This window comes from Carcharodon carcharias, chromosome 25 (genome assembly GCF_017639515.1).
Source record: "Carcharodon carcharias isolate sCarCar2 chromosome 25, sCarCar2.pri, whole genome shotgun sequence".
NCBI lineage: Eukaryota > Metazoa > Chordata > Chondrichthyes > Lamniformes > Lamnidae > Carcharodon > Carcharodon carcharias.
Window position 1 is genome coordinate 7,369,039 of NC_054491.1, and position 16,495 is coordinate 7,385,533.

The 16,495-nt window shown below is 43.0% G+C and overlaps 1 protein-coding gene across 18 annotated transcripts in view; it reads left to right on the top strand.

The window, feature by feature from the left end:
- The first annotated feature begins 1,324 nt into the window (after positions 1–1,324).
- LOC121269513 (neural cell adhesion molecule 1-like) overlaps positions 1,325–16,495 on the top strand; it is a 490,495-nt gene continuing 475,324 nt past the window's right edge. For all 18 annotated transcript variants that reach the window (XM_041174119.1, XM_041174120.1, XM_041174121.1 and 15 more), the window contains exon 1: positions 1,325–1,518. In XM_041174119.1, coding sequence (XP_041030053.1) covers positions 1,467–1,518 — 52 coding nt within the window. In that variant the 5' untranslated portion in view covers positions 1,325–1,466. The remainder of the gene's footprint in view (positions 1,519–16,495) is intronic.

Sequence of the window (16,495 nt, forward strand, 5' to 3'; positions counted from 1 at the left end):
GGTGGGGGCAGAAAAGTGATGGGGTGGGGGCAGAAAGTGATGGGGAGGGGGGCTGGGGGCAGAAAGTGATGGGAGGGGGCAGAAAGTGATGGGGAGGGGGGGTGTGGGCAGAAAGTGATGGGGAGGGGGGGTGGGGGCAGAAAGTGATGGGGAGGGGGGGTGGGGGCAGAAAGTGATGGGGGGGGTGTGGGCAGAAAGTGATGGGGAGGGGGGGTGGGGGCCAGAAAGTGATGGGGAGGGGGGGTGGGGGCAGAAGTGATGGGGAGGGGGGCTGGGGGCAGAAAGTGATGGGGAGGGGGGTGGGGGCAGAAAGTGATGGGGAGGGGGGGTGGGGGCAGAAAGTGATGGGGAGGGGGAGGGGGTGGGGGCAGAAAGTGATGGGGAGGGGGAGGGGGTGGGGGCAGAAAGTGATGGGGAGGGGGAGGGGGTGGGGGCAGAAAGTGATGGGGGGGGTGGGGGCAGAAAGTGATGGGGAGGGGGGGTGGGGGCAGAAAGTGATGGGGGGTGGGGGCAGAAAGTGATGGGGAGGGGGGGGTGGGGGCAGAAAGTGATGGGGGGTGGGGGCAGAAAGTGATGGGGAGGGGGGGTGGGGGCAGAAAGTGATGGGGGGTGGGGGCAGAAAGTGATGGGGTGGGGGCAGAAAGTGATGGGGAGGGGGGGTGGGGGCAGAAAGTGATGGGGAGGGGGGGTGGGGGCAGAAAGTGATGGGGAGGGGGAGGGGGTGGGGGCAGAAAGTGATGGGGAGGGGGAGGGGGTGGGGGCAGAAAGTGATGGGGAGGGGAGGGGGTGGGGGCAGAAAGTGATGGGGAGGGGGGGGTGGGGGCAGAAAGTGATGGGGGGTGGGGGCAGAAAGTGATGGGGGGTGGGGGCAGAAAGTGATGGGGAGGGGGGGTGGGGGCAGAAAGTGATGGGGGGTGGGGGCAGAAAGTGATGGGGAGGGGGGGGTGGGGGCAGAAAGTGATGGGGAGGGGGGGTGGGGGGCAGAAAGTGATGGGGAGGGGGAGGGGGTGGGGGCAGAAAGTGATGGGGAGGGGGAGGGGGTGGGGGCAGAAAGTGATGGGGAGACCCCCCCCCCTCCCCCCAAACATTAACCTGAATGGATGAGAGGGGGAGAGTGAATCCAGTGCGGGCTTTAAGAATGTCCGGGGGAGTGGAAGGGAGATGGGTGGGTGGGTGGGTGGGTGGGTGGGGGGAGTGGGGTGCGGAGGGAGACAGATAGACAAAGAGGGTAAAAAGGTGGGGGTGGGGGGGGGGGGGGCGGACTACTTGCGGAGTGTGGCAGCTCCAGCGGGCGGATATGGCGTGGATTAAAGGAGGGCGGAGTGATTAGGTGGAGGCAGAAGGCAGAAGCGAGCAGCGAACGCGGGGATTGTCGTCTGGGTCGCAGCGAGAGTGAGCGAGCGGGCAAAGCGGAGCGAAAAATCCACCAGTCATTTACCTCCAAGAGCCAATTCCAAGCACCAACAATGTTACAAACCAGGATTTTCCTAACCGGGCTCCTCTTTATTAGCACCGCAGGTATGATTTAGAATTTTCCCCTCCCCTAGAAAACATTTAAAAAAAAAAAATTGTTGCTTAGACGTACTGATTCCCGGCAAAAGCAACAGTGAGCAGTGTTGCATTTTGATTTTCTGCCATGCAAATCTTTCTTTCTTTCTTTCTTATCCCCCCCCCCCCCAAAAAAAAACCCACACAAAATCCAAATTCTGTGCATCTTATTTTCATGTTGTACGGGCAGCCAGGGCAGTGTTGCTGCTGGTTTAATATAAGGCAGTGATTTCTTTGTCTTCTGGTGGTCTTCAGTAAGGTAAAATATTTGAGTGATGATCTCCTGGTTGGTGTAAAATCTGTCCCCCGTTCTCATGAATAAATGACAGGTTTCTTGAATAGCAGTGGTCTGTTCCTCGCTAAATCTGCGAAATTGTATTACATCCTTTTAGCTTTTTTTTTGGGTTGGGGGGGGGGGCTCTTATTTTTTTTATTATTAATAATTACAGACTTTTTTTGGGGGGAAAAAAAATTAAAAACCAAAATCGAACTAGTGTCTTGAATGAGGGAATAAACAGTGAAATAAGGAGCTGGTCTGAATTTGTTTTCCAGTAGGAGGTGCTAAATGAACTCTTGTTAATTGGAACCTTTTGTATCTTTCATCTGATTGTATCCATTTTTTTGATACCCCCTTAAAATAAAACATGGGTTTAAAGAAATGGATGATTCTTCTCTTCTCCTCCCCCCCCCCCCCCTCCAACCCTCAATTTCTCTGCTGAGGTTCCAATCTTGGCAATAAATGGGACATCCAGTCCTCTTGCTGATGTCAACCACTGTTTATTTGTGGGATCTCTGGGACAATAGGGTCGGTTGCGTTGCTTTCTTCTCAATGTGACATGTTTGGAGAAAATGAAAGCTAAATTTGTGGTGGGGGGGGGGGGGGGGGGGTGGGGTGGTAATAAGCAAGGGGAGAAATTGATGTGAGATTCTCACTCCCTGCACGTCTGACCAAACTGTTCCTATTTCACCCTTGGGCGGGAAACCGTTATCTTTTACTCGCTGCTTCGTAATTTTTTTGTGTGTGTGATCCTTTTTTTTTTAAAAAGCGGGAGAGGATGAATCAAAATCGTGCATTTTTTTTTTAGAGATTGCGGATTGTTTGGTCTTGGCAAGAGAGCGAATTGTCTGTGTCTGTGTGGTGGTGGGTTTTTTTTTGGAAAGGTAACTGAATTTGATCTGGGACACGGTGCAGGTCCCACTAGGTGACGTAAGTGCGAATTAAATAGGGTAAAACAAATAATTTTCTGATCTCGGGGTGGGGGGGGGCGGGATTGGGGGAATCAATACTAGGTGTTGATTGTACATTCATGCTGGGTCTGTGGTCCTTTTTTTCCCCCTCCTCTGCCGACTGTGTGACTGCCTTTATTCAACACTTCGCCGTTTCTTGTGCCTGACACAACGTTACAGAGGATTTAAAGATTAATATAGCGGCGTCTAGTCTCCCGGTGACCGGAGGAGCGCTGCTATCCGCCTCTTTCAGAGAGAGAGAGAGAGAGAGAGACAGCCTCTGAGGTGGATCGAATCTCGGCCAAATCTCTTATTTTCTCTCTCTTCCTCCCCCCCCCCCCCCTCTCAAAGAGGCTTATAAACACCAGAGCCAAACACAATAAATAATTAGATTCGAAGGAAGCTCGTTTCCAAATCTCCCTTTTTGGATTATGTCCAAAAATTTCCCTAAATAGGTGGTGGGGGGGGGGGGGGGGGGAGAGCCGGGCGGCTGTAATCAGCAGTGAAATAGCATCTTTTGTTGAAGGAAAATATTTTTCCATTGACGAGGGGATGCCAATTTATTGCGAGTTCCCCTCTGGGTTGATAATGCAATTACCCAAAATGTTTGAAAAGCGCCAACTAACAGTTTCTGCTTTGCAAGTCGGGGTCCTTTGTTATTTTACAGACTGGGGGGTTCTGTGTTTGTAGACACGAGTCCCAGTAGAGTTTGAAAGGGGCGTTCATAAATATATATATCTACGTGACATCTTTAATCCATTTTAAAAATTAAAAACATTCTTGAAAAATTGGGAAGGGGGAGGCACAGAAATAACAAAACCCAGGCAGAATGCACTTAATGATCCCCTCCCCTAAAAAGTGCTGGGAACATTTCCTTTGATAAATTTATCTCGATTACACAGGGCGAAATCTCGCCATCACCCACCCACCCACCGACTCAACCCAAGACTTGATCTTTCCCTCACCCCGGGCTCGCTTATTCATTCTCTCAGCATCTTTCTGGGTCTAAATATTCGTCGTTCGTGCAAAGGACGGGTCGACGCAACATCGAGGGAATGGAAAAGTTATTTGGCCAACAAGTCAGTGAAGTCTTTTCATTTTGTATTGGGACATCCTTTCAACGATGTGAATTCAGGGCGGAGTTCGGCACCTGCCGTTACCCATCTGAGAGGGAAATGAAAATCTTTATAGGAATAAATTTGGAGGGTGGGTGGGGTGGGTGGGGGAAGAAGCCGGATGATTTCTCTGAGAGTAACGCTGGAGCAACGGGAGCCACTTTTCCGCCTTGTTCCAAGTCGGGAAACCGCCGTGTAGAAAATGGCAATGGGCGTGTTAGCTCACGTGGTTTAAATGGCATTTTGAAGGCACTGTCACTGTGGTCAGGATAGTGTGTTGTCTGTATCAACAATCCGAGAGCAGACTTGCAAACCCATGGACTGTGATTACAGCGCCCGTTGGTCACCGCCCAGAGTACGCAGCCAGGATGAAATTGAAGGGAATTCACGTATCATCACATTCTCTCTCTCTCTCTCTCTCTCTCGCATCAGTTTCTGTATGTGACACTTCGACGGCAAAGAGGGAATGTGAAGGTGTCCAAAGGCGTGAAATGGAAAATTCTGAAGTGGGAATTAGGTGTTTTTTTTTTTCAAACAACGTGTGGTTCATTCGAGGACAAAAATAAACTTTCGCAACCCAAGATGAAATCTGAAATCGGAGTAGCGATTGAAAATTAAACTTTCATGAAGATAAATATAGCAGCAATATTCTAATCCTGAGTGCAGGAATATGATTGAGGTGGAACCTCATCTCGCAGCCCAACAGGGAAGGCGTGGTATTCAGCCTCTGCTGTGTACCCTGAGCCTTTCAAAGTCAGGACAGCTAAGTTCGACTACATCTGCTTGTACCAGTGTTCAGCTTTTTGAAGCCCCCAATGACAGGTCAATGTCGGGTTTCTAAGCATTACTATATGTTATTTATTTGCTGCTCATTTGATGCAGACAGCCATGCAAATACTGTAAGGAAAGTGACTGCTTCCACGAGATTTTTATTTGCTTCTGTTTGATATCACACTGCAGAAAGCAGAGGTTTAACTTTCATACCGGGTATTATCTTCTGGTCCATGTTTTAACTGCAAATTTCCCCTTGCAAATCTGGCTAATAAACATTCTTGTTCATTTTGTATCATATAATTAACGAATAATACTTAAGAACCCAAGAAATAGGAGCAGGGGTAGGCCACGTAGCCCCTCGAGGTTGCTCTGCCATTCAGTAATATCGTGGGACATGACACCAGGTCACTGTTTAAAAATAAGGGGTTGCCCATTTAAAACGAAAAAGATGTGAAATTTTTCCGTTGAGAGGGTCATGAGTCTTTGCAACTCTCTTCCTGAAAAGGTGGTGGAGCAGAGTCTGAATATTTCTAAGGCTGGGGTGGGTAGGTTCTTGGTAAGCAAGGGGGGTGATAGGTTATTGGCAATAGGTGGGATGCAGATTTCGGATTACCATCAGATCAGCCATGATCTTATTAAATGGCGGAGCAGGCTCAAGGGGCTGAATGGCCTCCTCCTGCTCCTTGTCGTACGGCAGATCTGATCTTGGCCTAAACTCCACTTGCCTGCCTGCTGCTAATAACCATTGACTCCCCCATAGTTCAAGAATCTGCCCATTTTAGCCTCGAATATACTTAGTGATCCAGCCTCCAGAGCTCTCTGGGACAGAGAATTCCAAAGATACGTGATGCTCTGACAGAAGAAGTTCTTTATCATCTCTGTCTTAAGAGGGCGAGCCCTTATTCTGAAACTGCTGCTCTCGCTCCAAATTCCCTCATGAAGAGAAACATCCTCTCAGCATTGACCCTGTCAAGCTTCCTCAGGATCTTGTATGCTTTAATAAGATCACCTCTCATTTTTCTAAAGCCCCATGAGTATAGGCCCAACCTGTTCAACCTTTCCTCATGGGGCAAATCCTTCGTCCCAGGAATCAACTTAGTGAACCTTCTCTGAACTGTCCCCAATGCAAGTTTAAAGAAGGAGATTTGCAGCAGCAAAAAAAAAAAAGTTTTTCCATTACCAGTTGATAAATATTGAGTTGAAAAATCTGATAAAACTATTGTGTGTCAAACCCAGTCTTATTTTTTAAAAAAAAAAGTCACAGATGTGTGTATATTCATGATGGATTTAGCATGTTCGTTATCCCTGGCATTGACACAAGAACCCTGGATGGATTTAACTTCAAAGTAGAAATGACAGGCAGCTAAACCCTAATTGATCAGAAATGTATGATAGGTAACCTTTTCAAGGAAGATGTGTGCCGTGTTCATGAAATTAACCAACTCTGTTTGAAAGGGGAGGGTTTAGGCTGGGAACAAACTGATGGGAGGTAAAACCTGAGCCTTGCTATTTTATATTGTTTTACATTCAGTTGCTGTATGTCAGCTATTAGTGTTTTTTTTTTGTGGAAAAAAATCTACCCAATTTATATGGAACGGTGGATATCCAAGAGCAAATAACAGGACTATTACTAAATTGATGGTATCCTGTGTTTACGAGGGTAAATCTGGAACTCCAATTTGGATTATAGCTTTCAACCATATTTTATTGATTTTTCAAGAAAAAGCAAGTACAAAAGTGGGTCATGAAAGTACATTGTAATGTGTTGCATTACATACAACCTTATTTAAAGTTACCACATAGAGGATTATAAATCTGTCACCACATTGAAGTGGGCAATGGAGGACCTAAATTACGGGATAACACCTGTTGGAAAACTGGTCAGGCATACTAATTTTAGTGTCTGATATTACTGCCTAATTTTACACTCTCAAGTCAGCCAAGCTTAATATTGGGTGGGGTGTTTAACTGCTGTTCCCGAACCCATGGGATTTCTTATCTGACGAGTTAAGTATTGTAACTGTCCATTGTAATTGTCTCCCTCAATATTTGAATATTGTTTACACAAGCATGTCATAGCAAGTAATGCCAAGGCTATTTCTGCCTAAGTTTCTAGCAGAATGATGTCCTCTAAGTAAATGCATTACAACAATAGTATACATTACATATGCCAGTTTTGTTGGCTTCCCCATCCTGCCCAAACTAGCCTCTGCTTATTTCTTTTCCTCCTGGACCTGTCTGAAATATGGGAGCTCCCAGTGTATAGAAACGTGGACACACAACTATATCTGACTGACTATTTTACTGGAGTGAGTTAGTACAGATGGTCAATGTTGGGATATAATATATGAGATTGTTTGGAAAAATATTACATCAGAGAGCCCCAACCTCCAAGGTTAACTTGGCAATTCTAGTTTTGATCTGAAATTCTTTCTAGGCTTCTAGCAATGGATTAGAAAATAAAATTATATTTTGCACTTCTTTTACAAAGTATATAATCCCAAGGATGTGAATACTTGCATTGCATTCCTGTCCCAGAGCTAATCCAAATTCTGTGTCAATGACAGAGTTATCTTTTGGGTTCAAATAAGACCGCACGTGCACAAGGTTTCAGGGTTTTATCATAAAAAAAAATCAAAACACTGCAAATGCTGGAAGTCTAGAACAAAAACTGAACATGCTGGAAACACTCAGCAGGTCAGGCAGCATCTGTTGTGAGAACTGAAGAGTTGTTTTGTGCCTTAGCTCTTTATTAAAACTGAATTGCTACGAAGGGTCCACACCAGAATCATCAACTCCTCTCTACAGATTATGCCTGGTTTGCTGAATGCTCCAGTATTTTCAATTATCGTTGCACAGACTTGTCTGTTTAATTACATTGACAGCAATCCGTTACTATTATGGTACCAACTGAAAATTTCTTCCAAGCATTTTCTCAGGGCCTGATGTGCCATTTTCCATTATTTTCAGTACATTGATGGACAGTGGAGTGGGGATGGTTGGAGCAAACACTTTTAATTAAGGAGTTTTCATAAAATGTTAATTGTGTAATTTTGTTTGTTGCTATTTCGGCATGTATTCTAGTGTGTGCTACTATTTCTGTATGAAATAGAAATGGGAAATACTGGAAATAGGTCCATCAGTACAATAAAAGAATTTCCACTTCATTTGTAGATGTATCTTCTCAGCTGGTGAACCTATCTTTCCTCTTTTCAAATTGTGGCAGATTCTTATCCAGTCTTCTTTATTTTTCAACATTTATTTTTCCACATTTTCTGTTTGGTAACATTACCTCAGATTTAAGAAGGAAATAATATGCAATCAAAGCATAGATTTATCCTTTATGAAATTTACATAAGGGTAGAAATTTGTGTGGACAAAGGGCAAAACAAGTTCTATTTCATGCCAATTATACCCCCCCATCCCTCCCTAAGCTTGCATTCAATTCCATTGATGCCAACAGAACTGATTATCAGATGGGACATCTAACGGCTGACCAAAGCATACCTCTAGTTTTAAAATGACCACCCAAGACAAATTTCTACCCCTTGTATTTTCGTCTTTTAACCTATTCTTTGGGCAATTCACGAAAATGTTACTAAGTTACTTAGAAGATGAGTCAGTTAGTTTTAGAAATACCTTGAGGAAATTACTCTCCATAGGACAGCCTATCCTTCTGTGATCTGGACTTTGACTCCGAGTTGGAAATTTCACACGTGCAGCAAAATTCTTTGTGTGAGATGGAGTTCCAGTGTGGATGTCGTTTTTATTGGGCTTTTTGCAGATACAATGTCCAGAGTGTACTGCAACGATCTGTCATCAGTGAGGATGCAAATTTTCAAATGTCAGCTGTGGCACAAGAATAGTAATAAGATAACGAAAGAAAAAAAATCACATTTTAATTTTAAGTCATTCAGTTTTTAAAAAAAAATGATGCTTTGGGCTGGAAGTTTTGAATGGTTATTGAGGGTGGCTGATATTTGTGCCAGCATTGGCAGTACTCTTTTAGACACTTTCATACTGAGTTCAGGTTTTAGAGCCAGAGACTAGTCAGGAATAGTGAATCACCATCCACTCAAGGCTAGTCATTGGAGATTTGACAATTGGAAAACTCTCCTCTCGTTGGGAAAATGTCCCTTATGTAGCACTACTCCACTGATAGCTTCAAAACCACTGCCAGAAGAAAGGAGGAGAAAAGTAGGAAGGGAAATTTTGGGGCAGGCGCTAGTAAGAATAGACAAATAAAGGCTTAAACATAGATGGAAAGCAAAAAAAAATAGAAATAACAATGAGGAGGAAGGAAGAAGCAGGTTACTTGCACCTTATACAAATTTTGTAGAATGATAGGCAAATATTGCAAGCATATTTGAGGCCTTTTTCAATGAGTGTAACGTTTTTACTTTGTCAGCCCAAGTGAGATATCACTCCAGTGGAATTGTATCACAGTTTTTACCACTGCTGTTGTAGTCAGACTGAATGGTACTCTGATAGACATGAAACACCCCTGCTGCAGCTCCCACACTATACTTGAGAGCAATGCCATGGGAAATTTATTAGTACATTGTTAAAACTCTCTTGAATCTTAAATCATGAAGTGTATATTTTAACATTAGATGCTCAGAGCTGTCCTTAATCTGTGCGAATTGGTCATCTTTGTTTCATTTACAAAGAAAAAAAATGAATTAAGTCACCTTGTGAGGATATTAGAAAAATGCCTATTAGCAAAAGTGCCTTATGTTCTAGTAAATATTTTTAATGGAGGTATATCATTGTCTAAATGGACCAGATGACGCTATGACCATTCTATTATATGTTGACCATTACTCAATGTTGTCAATCCTTTAATTAGCACTTGGCTCTTCAGTTTTGTTAGCACTTGATATTTAAGGGTATGAACAATATTAATAGAAATAATAGTTTTCATTTTGCAATGTTCTGTGTATAGAGACTGTTCATGTATAACATTGGTTAATGATGAACGGTCAGCATTGGTAGATATAATTTAAATGGTTTGAGTGAATACCTTCTCTAGGATTTATTGTACAGATAATCATGTTCACCACTTGTCATTTGGCCAGTGTGTGTAAGTAAACCGTGGTTTTATACACAGCATTGTTACAACAAACTTATTTTTTCCTTTGTGTGTCAGCTATTTGTTTCACTGTGTATGCTTAGTCTGCTGTAACTAATAAATGTAAATTGATTGACTATCCACATCAAATGGTAAAGGAGAATAATAGGATTCTTTCATTTTACTCCTGTTGTCTGAAAGGCACCAGTGCATCTTGGGACTCTGTTTTCTTGAACACCATTACTAAAGCATGAATAATATCTATTACACTGAGTATAGTTTGTTTATGAGAAATAGCCCCCCCATCTTTTATCCAGATAGTTTGCACGTACATCTTTGTAGTACAAGAGTTTTCTTCAACACTTTTACCTAAAGAGGTTAAACTTTCTGTTTTCAAGCACCTATCTTTTTCACAGAAACTAATCTTAGAGAGTAGACTGACATTGTCCTCACAAGGTAGTTAGCAGAATGTATAGAGATTTGTAGCTTCAGTGAGCTTATGGATGGTGCAGCACCTGGTATGGTAACTGAAAGTGTTGTCACAGCCATTTTCTAACTGAAAATACAAGACAGCTGCAAAAATTCCTGAAGCTGAAATTTGACTCATATAAGGGTCCCTGAACTAATGAGTGCATGGGGTGTGGGGCGGGGGGTGGGTGGGTGGGTGGGGGGAGGGGGTGGGGGGGTTGCTACCATGCGGGAAACTGAGGATATAAAACAACTGTGTGGAGAAAAAATGTTAGAAAGTAAAATAATCATGTTGTGGATTTTATTGCCTGTCAGACGTGCATGTGGTGAGGTACATTTTTGGAATATCTTATTTTGTGTGGAGATAGGGAGATATTTTGTTACACAGCAAGTCTAAACTAAGTGCAGAGGACAGGCTGTAGTGAAGCTGATTAGACAAACTATATGCAGGCTTCTGTCTAAAGTCACTGTAGGAAATAAAATGGTTTTGATAATCCTTGAGGTGGAAAGTTCATGGCAGAGGGGGATCTATGTCTGCCGTGTACAGCTGAAGTGACAGTAACAAGAGGCGGAGAGGCAACGTGTAGAAAGGAGGTACTGTCGTTCATGGAGGGGGGTTCCATGGGAACATGAGAGCCGTTCGTGTGAAAATAAAACTGGGATGACATTAAATAAACACAGGACGGATGACTGGGTGGTTTGCATTGGAGCAGAAACACAATGTGAATAAAGCACTCAGTAGAGAACACAATGGGAATAGGCTGGACGATGAGGGAAGGTGGTTGATGGGTCAAGTACTGGGATTTGGTGTTTAACAATGAAGCAGGATCAACAGACATGCTTACTGGCTGTCAGCCCTTCACATTTTAACTATACATTTCACCTCAGAATGGACGAAAACCATATTGAGGAAAGTATGAAATAGTAGTCACACTAATAGGAGTTTGAGGTCAGTAGTAATTTAACGTTTAGTTTAATGTTTGTCTTTTAAGACCACGCAATTTTCCTTTTTGATTATGATAGATGAAAGGGAAGAAAAATATAGGTATTTAAGCTGATTTAAGTTCTCACTTGTACATTTTAGTTACAATATTGAATAGAAAGTTACAGATGGCTATGAATGTATTACAAGACTGTAAAATGAGAGGGATTTGGATGACATCCTAAGCTACGAGTCAATCTGAGTACCCTGTGTATTTTGCACTTTGTAATCTTAGTCATCTTTTGCTTATTATGCAATCATTTGATTCCCATATTGAACTTGTGTTTGAATATTAGTGTTACAGTTGCCTATTGCAAATATTAATTTTTTGTTACTGTGGGATTGTTATCTGGAACATACATGTAAACAATCAACATTGTTCAATTTTCCCCTTCTACACCTCCTTCCTGTTGAAAACATCATGACTTGTTTAATATTGGAAATTTGCTCTGAAATTTATTGAACCACTTCATGTTGTAACAACATCAATTCATGACCATGGTTTCAGTAGACAGTTGACAGGAAAAACACTACTTTAACTACTACAGTAATTATTTAAAATGTACAGCAAAGAGGCAATAAAAATTTTGAAAGTATATGCTTTAAAAATGCCAAAATTACGTAACATCAGTTTAATCCGCAAGGAATTTTGGAACTGCAAATGTGTGATGTTAATTGTTCTCTGGTGTAATTAAGACTTCAGTTTGTTAGCTGTTATAAATACCCAAGTGCAAACTGTACACTGACTTAAGTACATTAGGCTTAACTGGAAGTTAGTCAGATTGTCCATTTCATAATATGCATATAGATGAAGTTAACAATACTGCATTCCATATTTTATTGCGCATGACAATTTTAACTTAAAAGGTGGTGCCCTTGTGCATCAGCATTTTATATATTCAGTGGCACAGCAAGAGAAATGCCAGGAAGGGGTGGGTCTAAATAGAAAAAATGTAGATGGAATTCTAGGCAGGGATTGCAGCTATGTATCACTGCTGGTTTATGTGGTATATTATTGAACAATTCTGATCTAGACAAAGTGATTTTGAAGGCAATTTCAAAGAAATGTTCCTCTGGAGATAATGAAACATTGATCTAGATGTGTTTTCATGTTGAGAGTTTGGGTTTGTCATTTATTTTCATACTTCAAATCCCTTGTGGAAGAAGTTGAAACCATGATTGCATTTTAATGAAATTTAATGCTATGAAACAAGTGTGGTAGCAGACATAGTCCGTATATGCCAAAGTGAAAATACATTGTCATCACAGGAGATATAGGAGTGAATGCTACCAGAAAAATATTTGAAGATAATTGTTAAAATTAAATACTAATCTGTAGTGGAATTGTGCTTTCTGGTGGGGAAACCCAACTAACCAGCAACAACACCGCTCCCAGTGGAATGTTTTTGAAGCAGATTAAAGCAAACCAACCATTTTAATCATAGGTGTAGAAAACATTATCATGGGGTTGGGTATTAGGTGTGGGTTGTGTGAAGAGTGTTTGACATTTTTCTTGAAAAGAAGCATAGCTATGAAGTGATTTCACATTTCCATGCATCTTTGAAGATGTGTTAAAATGGCATTTAGTTGTCAAAAAAACTGTGGTTGCAGGTACTCCAGAATTGGCCGATTAACACACTATTTGAAACAGTTGCATATAACAGATTCAGCACTGTACTGTTCTATTCTGATGGCTGCAGTTATTAAAATTGAAGGCAACCTAATGCTATACTTTTTTTTAAAAAAATTGTGGTTTGAATCTCTCTGGTCATAGAATCATAGGATGACAGCACAGAAAGAAGCCACTTGGGCCACCCAGCCTAATTCCAGCATTCATCAAGGAATATGGCATGAGTACGACAACAGATTGCATGTAAATTTTTATACATCTGTTTATAGGACATCTTTTACATTTATTTTGCTTAGAGAAAAAGCACAGTAAATTGTTGATGTCACAGCTGAAAATGTAATGAAGGGGATCCTCAGTAAAACAACCAAGGACAATGTTAGCCAATCCATGGGTGATCTCTTCCCCTTAATGCTGGCAAGCGTCAGCATGCTTGAGGAGGTATATTGGTGGTTGCTTCCTAGTAAACCTGCAGGCTGTCTCTGCATATTAATCACTTAATGAAAGAAAGCTGGCCTTATTTGCATTGTGCAGGCTCTGAGAAGTCTCATGGTGTGCCTGAGAAAAATACAAGTGTGGGGGGGAGTGGGGGAAGGAATTGCGATTGTCATTTTGAAAGGGTTTTCATCCATTCAAGTGGAAGAGCTGAATACGAGGGAATTAGCACACTGTTTTGTGCAAAAGCAATCCTATTCGGCAACCACATTTCACGTTGTTTAGCGTTCCTGTCCCGCAGGGAGTCAGTACATTGTGTTGGGTTTTTAACTGGGAGTGACTCATCTTTCGATGATGTAATCAACAGCTCTGATAAGCTCAAGGTACATGCTGAATAAACTTCTTGTGAAATGGCTATGTCATTTAAGTAGAAGTGCATATGCTACAGTGACCTCTATCCCAGTGAATAATGGAAGGTCTGTTTGTTAGCTCAGTGATTGTTAAATCTCTAGGAGTTAAAACTGCCTTCCTCTCTTGCATTATTCAGGGGGAATGAAATTCTTCTAGTGGATACCTTTAGTGAATAATTGGGACTTTCTACTTTATAAATTAAAATTAAAAGAGGAGCTTTATCCCCATAACGCTTTTAGTTTGGTTTATTGCTGTTAAATGTAGCTAAAACTGCCAGCATTTTGGACACTTCATTTTTTATCTCACAACAGTTTTTAAAGCTTGTTACTTTTTACAGATGTTACTGGTAGAGAGAGATATAGTGATTAGTGTATTGTACATTTCAGTAAGGGGTCATGCTATATATCAAAATGATCTGATGCATTAACACTGGAATTAATACAGGCACAGCCAAAGCAGTCCTTCACTGCTTCTTATACTAGCAAAGAAATTGAAACGGTATGGCATAAACTGTAGCTTTATTTTGAATGAGATTGTAAATGGATGCTTAGAATCAGTCCAGCATCATGGCAACTGTTCACTAATGGATGTTTAATTCTGTTGCAATCCACACGTAATCATTAAAGCTTGACGCTGCTTGATTAAGTTCTCATGCGCAACTCTGCTGCTGGTCCAAACAAATTAGTCATCACAATACATTGCTGGTGAGAAAGTTGTTTAGCATTCATTCTGTTTCATTGTACCAGGGACTTGTATATCCACAACAAGATGAAGCCCCAGCAGATGAACAGATAATTGCTTCATGTAGGTCTTAAAACAGGTCAGAGTCTTTCTGTGACATAGCTGAGATTTTAGATGATTAGTTGTGGTATGCTATCATTCTGTGAAGACTTTGCCACCATTTGTAGATCTTTGTTACATATGAACATACGAATTAGGGGCAGGGGTAGGCCATTTGGTCTTTTGAGCCTGCTGCGCTATTCAATAAGATCATAGCTGCTCTGATTGTGGCCTCAACTCCACGTTCCACCAACCCCCGATAACCTTTGACTCCTTTGTTAGTCAAGAATCTATCTACCTCTGCCTTAAAAATATTAATTGACCCTGCCTCCATCACTCTCTGAGGAAGAAAGTTCTAGAGATTCATGACCTCTGGGTGGAATTTTCTGTGCTCACTGGCGTCGGGTGTCTTGAGTGTACAATATGGCATGAAGGCCAAAAATCGGTTTCATGGTGTTGTGAAACCAGGTTGCCATTGTCCGCTCCACCCGTCAATGGCAGGCCACGTTTCCTGTCATTGGACGCCGGGAACCTCATTGTAATACATCTGCATATCATTATAAGCCAGCTTGCCAGAATCATCCACCCACATCGGTGGGAAAACACGCGCTGCAGAACATGTTTTGACGTGCAGAAGTCGGGACTTACTGCCAAGGTCTTGCTCCGCATCACGGACATCCGAGGAGCGGAAGATGCTGGAACCAACAGCAACGGGGCCCCAAAGACCTCAGTTCTCCAGAAGACCCACACAGAATGCATCAGAGGCAACAGAGCCAACCATTGTACAGGCTGTCTCCACCCCGTCAGAGCAGCAACTAGAAGTCTAAGGCATTCAAAAGTTAAGAAATTCTGATCGCAGTTGGTTGTATGGGTGAACACGTCACTTTACAATCTGGAAGTATATTCACTTTCACTGAATAATGTGTAATGGTGTCTTTCAGCTTCATTGGCAGGCTTTGCGAGTACTTACACTGCACCTCCTCCCCCTTCCCCACCCCACTAGCAATTCAGCTGCACACAGCTAGCCCACTAGTGGCTTCTGGAGGGAGCCTTATGCGAGCACTCTCCCACGCACGTGGATCCTTCCTGTATCACACATCTCAATCTCTTGAGCATTTTCAATGCTGCCCGCAGATTTGCTTTCAGTTGACCATCTGAGCTGACCTGCAGCTCCACCCAACCATAAAATCCCATGCAGCACCTGATCTCAACCACCTCAACTCTCGTTTCACTTTCGATTTAGCCAACGTTATATACCATTTTTCTTTCACCCCCACTTCTTTTTCCCCTCCCACCTTCCTCCTCCTCTCCGTGACCTACTAGCCACAGCCCTTTTCCTTCAGAGATGTCCAGGTGAACATTCACAAAATGTTCCCAGGAATCCCACCCTCGTCTGCATTAACCTTCTGACCTCCACCACCACCCGCACCCCCCGAGTCCAAGTCTGCCTCAGGGTTCTCACCAACAATCTTAGCCATCCCTTCCACCAGTACCATTGAACCCGCACCCTCCCACCTTACCCCCTCACTCTGTCCTCAGTCATTCTCACCATTCCCTTGTACCATTCCCACTCAGTTCGCTCCCCAGGAGACAGTCATGGACTCAGAGCCATCCCTTGTACATTCACCTGGAGACTGCCCCCTCCAAACCCCCAACCCCTAAGTATATCCGACCCTCCTTCCAGCCCCTTGGACTCCCCCATTAGTCCTTCCCCCCTTCCTTCTGATACCCTTACTCCTTCCTGCTCCTTCCCCTACACCTTCCAGGTCTCTTACATCTACCTCCCCAGTTACAGTCTTCACCCCCCGCCCCCCCCCCCGGAGATCTTCGTTCACCCCTTCCCAACACCTTCATTCACCCCCTTCCAATGTCATCCACCCCGACAAACCATCCTTTCCCGGTCGATCCCAGACCTTCCTCTCCCACCCCCAGTATATCTTCCTCTCCCAAACACAACGGAGCCTTCCTCTCCATCCCCTCAGGAATCATCCGTTGTGAGCAGACCCTCAACGGTGACTTTCCACCTTACGCAAGCTGCTTCGCAGTGGATCCATGTC